At 45.7% G+C, this 6,000-nt stretch overlaps 1 protein-coding gene across 1 annotated transcript in view; it reads left to right on the top strand.

The window, feature by feature from the left end:
- Positions 1-208: 208 nt before the first annotated feature.
- UBE2R2 (ubiquitin conjugating enzyme E2 R2) overlaps positions 209-6,000 on the top strand; it is a gene marked incomplete at both ends in the record, with an annotated part of 85,809 nt that continues 80,017 nt past the window's right edge. The window contains one exon of the mRNA XM_084237145.1: positions 209-385. Coding sequence (XP_084093271.1) covers positions 209-385 — 177 coding nt within the window. The remainder of the gene's footprint in view (positions 386-6,000) is intronic.

The following is a 6,000-nucleotide window of genomic DNA, read 5'->3' as shown; positions in this document are numbered from 1 at the left end:
CGAGCGTGAGGAGGAGGCCCGGCCCGCGTCGAGAGCGAGGAGGACCCGGGCCGGCCCGCGGGCCGTCTGGGGCCTGGTTCGGCCGGCCGCGGGGTGAGGACCGCGGCCCGGCGCCGCCCGCGCCCGCGCCCGCGGCGAGGGGCGAGGAAGGGCCCGTCCGGCCCGGCCGGAGCGCGAGGACTGGGGCCCGGCCCGGCGCGCCGCCGCGATGGCCCAGCAGCAGATGACCAGCTCGCAGAAGGCCCTGATGCTCGAGCTCAAGTCCCTGCAGGAGGAGCCGGTGGAGGGCTTCCGGATCACCCTGGTGGACGAGTCCGACCTCTACAACTGGGAGGTGGCCATCTTCGGACCCCCCAACACCCTCTACGAAGGCGGCTACTTCAAGGTACCCCCGCCCCCCAGCCCCGGCCTCCCCGGGCCGAGGCCTCCCTCGCGGCGGCTCGCGGCTGTTTTCGGGCCGCGGGCGTGAGCGCGGGGCGCGCCGGGGGGCTGCTCGCCCCGGAGCCCCCTCCCCCACCCGCGGAGGCAGGAAGGCCTCGCTCACCCCGGGCTTTTCTTTGTCATGGGGCGGGGGCGGGAGGCCAGGCTGCGCCGGGAAATGGGAAAGCCTCCGTGCCTCGGCTGGCGGCTACCGGGGGAGGAGGGCTGTCTTTGTTTTCTTCCCCGGCCCAGGGTGTGGGGGAAGCGAGGGGGTCTGGCCTGGCGCTCTTGTCCTGCCTTCGGAACCATCCCGGCGCGGTCTGGAACTGCCCCAGAGGGCAGGGTGACCTGCACTGACTGGATTGGACCTTTCTTTTTTTGGGGGGGGGGGGTGAAGGTGGGGGAGGGGTACTAGCTTGTCATTCTAGAGGCTGCCTGGTGACCTGACATTTTGAGGATTTGATGAGCTTCTTGCGTAGTGGTAGTGCCAACTTTGGCTTCCCGTGTGCAGGGAGGAAGAATAAGGACCCGGGGAATGGTAAACAAGGGTGCCTGCGTTCCCTTGCCATGATCCACGGCGAGGGAACTTGAGTGTAGCTCCCTTTCTGCCCTCATCCTGTATTGGCTTCAGTGGTGCCTCAAAACGTCCTTTGTCCTCACCGTGCCACCAGCTTTACTGTCTTTTTTTTTTTTTTTCCGCCCCCTTCGTGTACAAATATTCACAAACGGAACATGTTATGCAGGGAGGTTGGGAGTTCTTCCCGCTGGAGAGACAAAGTTGAAGCCCTTTGCTCGGGTGGCTGACTAGTAAATGGGTGGTCTCACGCATGAAAAGTATTCTTTGAGGTGAGCCGGTTTCACAGAGAAGGACAGCTTCGACGGGACCGTACAGACAGACATGTTTCCATTGTTTTCCATGATTTTAGAACCGTGGTTATGATCGTTTCTGGGTCCATTGCTCTTTCTTATTCCAAGGCAGATAATTTGTGATAGAGGTTTTGTTGTTGTTTATCTGTTTTACCGTTCTCGAAGGTACTAATCACAGAGTAAGGTTGAATGTTTTGAAACGATGGGCAGACACAGAAGAAAGAAATGCTTGGGAATACGTTTAATTTTTTTTTTTAATTTCTAAAGTTAAGTAAAACAGAGCAGTGAGTCAACAAAACAATCTTGTTTTGAAGGGAGTGGTTATCTTGGCAGAAGTTTAAATGAGCATCTTAGTCATGTAGTTATGATGTGTATTTTTAGGACTACCCCATTACTTTTGCTTCCTTCCCCTTCTAAAGGTAGAAACCTCAGTTTCAGTCTTGAAATTGGGTCAGCTTTGTAGAAAATATGAAGAAATGATGGAGCATTTAATATTCGCGTAGTAAAAGTATTTGTAATTGCATTGTCTTTACCCACCAGCTGTTTGCTTCATCTGTATGGTCACCATACACTATACTTTTCAGATGCAAATATTTGGCATCTCTAAGTAAACATACGAATTATTAGGGACCCTCATTAAGTATAATGAATACATACTTAAGTATGTATTAAGTATAATGAATACATACATTTACGTGCTTTAATATATGTACACGTGGGTGCTCAGAATTGAATTTATGTGATAACTTTTCAATTTAGCAAGTCAACAGGCTAACTTGAGTGGATTCAAGTTTAACATTCAAAAAGTATCATTGTTTGGGACAATTGATAGTTAAGGTAGATGAAATGAATAGGGCATAGAATAATTCACTACAATGCTGTTGTTTAAAAAACAAGAAATGTGAAAGGAGATAATTGTAGTGTTTTTGTTTGAGTAACAAGGGATGTAGAAACCCTGTCAGCTTGGAGTAGGTAGTATGGAAAGATTTTCTGAGGCATACACTAAATTGTTTTTTAATTTCAGTCCTATTTGAAAAGAATGTTTTAATTTTGTTTTTACCTTTAATTGTGACATATATACAGAATGTATGAAAGTTCTTGAACAAATTTTGTGATTTAGTCTTGTTGAGAATTTTGTTCAGTTGCATTTTCGTCTACTTTTTCCCTCCTACTCTATTTTTCACCTTTCGTATGGCTATTTATTCCAATAGTGCTTCATTGGGAAATGGCAAATTTATGGTCTTGAGCAGTTAACACTGATGATTAGTTTAGAACTATTGTGTGTGTGTGTGTGTGTTTTAATTTCATTGCTTTTGTCTTAAAACAAGGCTTTTAGTGTTCCACTACAGCTGCAGTTAAATGTTGGCACAGAGCTTTCTCTACCCTATTATCCCTTATCAAATGATACTCCTTGGGCATTTAGTATAATTTATTTTCAAGTTAAACTCTCTTCTCTATTTTGCATTAAAGTTTCTGCATCCTTTAACTTTTATATATTTTAATAGAGTGCTAACTCATCTTTTTCACCATAAGATTGTTAACTTGACTTCCTTTTGTGATGGAGACTTGTTAGACCTGTATTTCAGAAAGCCTTTTGATTTATTTTGCTCTTATTTATTTTTTAAATATATCTTGAATCCATGTGTGATTATTAGCTTTGGGAATAAATGGGTGTAAAATGGCAGGGATAGCTTCTTGTGTCCTGCATATATACCTCGAGTTTTTTGCTTTGTTGCATTTTGTCCAATTTCTTTATCTCATTGACTTACTGATTGAATTGCTTTGTTGCATTGAATTTTTCCTTGAATTGTAAAGGACCATGCAGGAGACCAGTAGACCACTGAGATCACCTATGAGCTTAATTTTGTTACTGTGGAGTAACTTGGAATTTTATTATGTTACTATGAGAATAAAATGTTTATCAAGTCAGCACCCCAGTTCCTACAAAAAGAATTATCTTTGCAAATTTCTCCTGATGATGATTGTAATTTAGCGTGCTGCTTTAGTGTAGAACCTCCCTGGCACACCTATGTTATTTATCTAAAAGCATGATAGCAGCCAGTAAATTTTAGAGCTCAGAAAGTGAGTGTTTTCATGATGTGCATAAAATGAAAACTTGAATAATGTGGAAGCCTTAAAGTGCTGGGTTTTTTTCCTTCATTTTTTAAAAAAAAAAATTTATTTGTTTATGCACACAAGAGCTGGGTACAGGCCGGAGATGCAGGAGGGTGAGAGGATTCACCAGAGACAGAGTGGGGAGCAGAACGGGCAGATTGACTGAAAACTCTGCTGAGGGGAGCTGTCGGCGAGTAAGGAGAGGTGTGCTTCGCCATGTGGGTTGCTCCCTGGCCGGCCGGTGATTGAACTCATGCTGCATAGGCTGTGGATTGCTTCATAGTGTGGTGCTTAACCCCTTGTGCCAACAGGGAGGCCCTCATATTTTTTTAAAGATTTATTTTATTTATGCATACAAGAGCTGGGTGTAGGCCAAAGGTGAGAAGAGTTGGGGAGTGAGAGGTTTCACCAGGGACAGAGTGGGGAACAGAACAGGCAGATCTTCTGAAATACACTGCTGAGGGGAGCAGGGTCGAGACTGGAGAGGTCTGCTGCACCATGTGGGTTAGCTCTCTGGCTGGAGGTTGAACTTATGGTGCAGTGGCTGCAAATTGCTTCGTAGTGCTGAGACTTAACCCCTTGTGACACCAGGGATATCCCATAATTAATTATGGGGTCCCATAATTAATAACTTTGCAACATGTTGATTTCTCGTTTTCAGAGTTTATGAATATGAATGATCTTCATAAAAATCTTCATAAAAATAGAATTATGAGGTATAGGTGTTACAGATAGGATTGTAAGTCATCATTAAAATAAAAACTTAAAGTTTCAAGGCCAGTTAGAGCACTTGTCAACATAACCACAATCTATCATGATAAAATGTTCTGTTCCATCTTTGCAACTTACAATCATCCTTGTTCAGGTTCCAGAAGAACCTGTCTATTGGATGCAGGTGAAAAATGAACCATTTTACAAATTGGCCTACCTCAGCTAATTTAGTTGTGGGGGTGATAACAGTGATGAAGAGTTACAAATCCATGGTTTAGAACTCTAGAATTCAGTCTTACTTGAAAGATCATATTTAAAAGATTTATTTATTTTATGTCCTTGAACGGCTTTTGAACTATTTCACGTAATAACTATAGATTTTCATGTAGATTGAACTTCTTTGAATTGGTTCTGTCAATGCAGAACTAATTATTTCAACTTTACTCAGTTTATACTTACAGACCTATTTTTTTAATGATCTTATTTTTATTTATGATACAAGAACAGGGGTGTAAGCCAGAGGTCTGTGGGGGGGGGGTGAGAGTATTCACCAGAGAGTGTGGGGAGCAGAATAGGAAGATCTACTGAAATACACTGCTCAGGGGAGTAGCAGGCGAAACAGGAGAGGTCTGCTGCGCCATGTGAGTAGCTCCCTGGTTGGCCAGGGATGGAACTGATGCTGTAGAGGCTGCTGACAGCCAGCTTCACAGTGCTGTGCTTAACCTGTTGCACCACCAGGGAGGCCCTCTAAAGATTTATTTTTATTTTGTTTATGCATATAAGAGACAGAGTGGGGAACAGAACAGGCAGACCGACTGAAATACACTGCTGAGGGGAGCAGTGGCGAGACAGGAGAGGTCTGCTGCGCCACGTGGGTAGCTCCCTGGCCTCCGGGGATCGAACCCTCACTGCAGAGGCTGCGGACAGCTTTACAGTGCTGTGCTCAACCCCCTGCATCACCAGGGAGGCCCCCCTTTTTTTTAAGATTTAAAAAATTTATGCATACAAGAACTGGGGTGCAGGCTGAGGCTCAGGGGGCAAGAGGACTCTCTGAGACAGTGGGGAGTAGAACAGGCAGATCCACCAAAATACAGTGCTGAGGGGAACAGCGGGCGAGGTGGGAGAGGTTTGCTGCAGTGGCTGGCCATGGCTTGACAGCGCTGAGACTTCAACCCCTATACCACCAGGGAGGCCCCTGTTGCTCTTATTTTATATAGAAAAATAATCACACAGCCCTTATTTCACCTGCCCATGTCCCAGCTAGTAATACCAAGTTGTAAGACCAGACTGCTTGTTTGTTTGTTTCTTTTTTTAATATTTAAAAGAGTAGGTTTATTGGGAAAAGGGACAGAAGCGTAAAAGACACTTGCATAGACACAAGCACACAGAAAGAGCAGCCCTGAAAGGGATAGGTTTGCTGAGAGAGGCTGCATGGTTGGAGGCTGGCAGCCTTGAGAGCTGCCTCCGCTGAGGGAGGTCAGTGAAGAGAAGACCTGGCATGGTACAGGTCACGGGAAGGCAGAAGGTTGCTGTCCTGCAGAGGGAGAGGGTGAAAAGAAGCACCTGCATAGTCACAGGTGGGCAGAAAGACTGCTCAGACTGCTTGTTTCTAAAGCCCATGTTTTTACACTATTACTAACATCTTTGATCATTTTGGATGATGTTGAAATTCAAATGTATGGAGCCTTTTATAAAGAACTGTTTTAGGTGCGGCGCTGGTTCTATCCCCGACTGGCCAGCGAGGGTCCCACATGGCACGCAGACCTCTCCTGCCGCGCCCATTGCTCCCCTCTGCAGTGTATTTTATCAGTCTGCCTGTTACGCTCCCCACTCTGGCTCTGGTGAATTCTCTCACCCTCCCGCGCTTCTGACTGTACCCAGTGCATG

The sequence above is a fragment of the Talpa europaea genome, assembly GCF_964194135.1.
Source record: "Talpa europaea genome assembly, chromosome: 7".
Lineage (NCBI taxonomy): Eukaryota > Metazoa > Chordata > Mammalia > Eulipotyphla > Talpidae > Talpa > Talpa europaea.
This window is presented reverse-complemented; position numbering and strand designations above follow the sequence as displayed.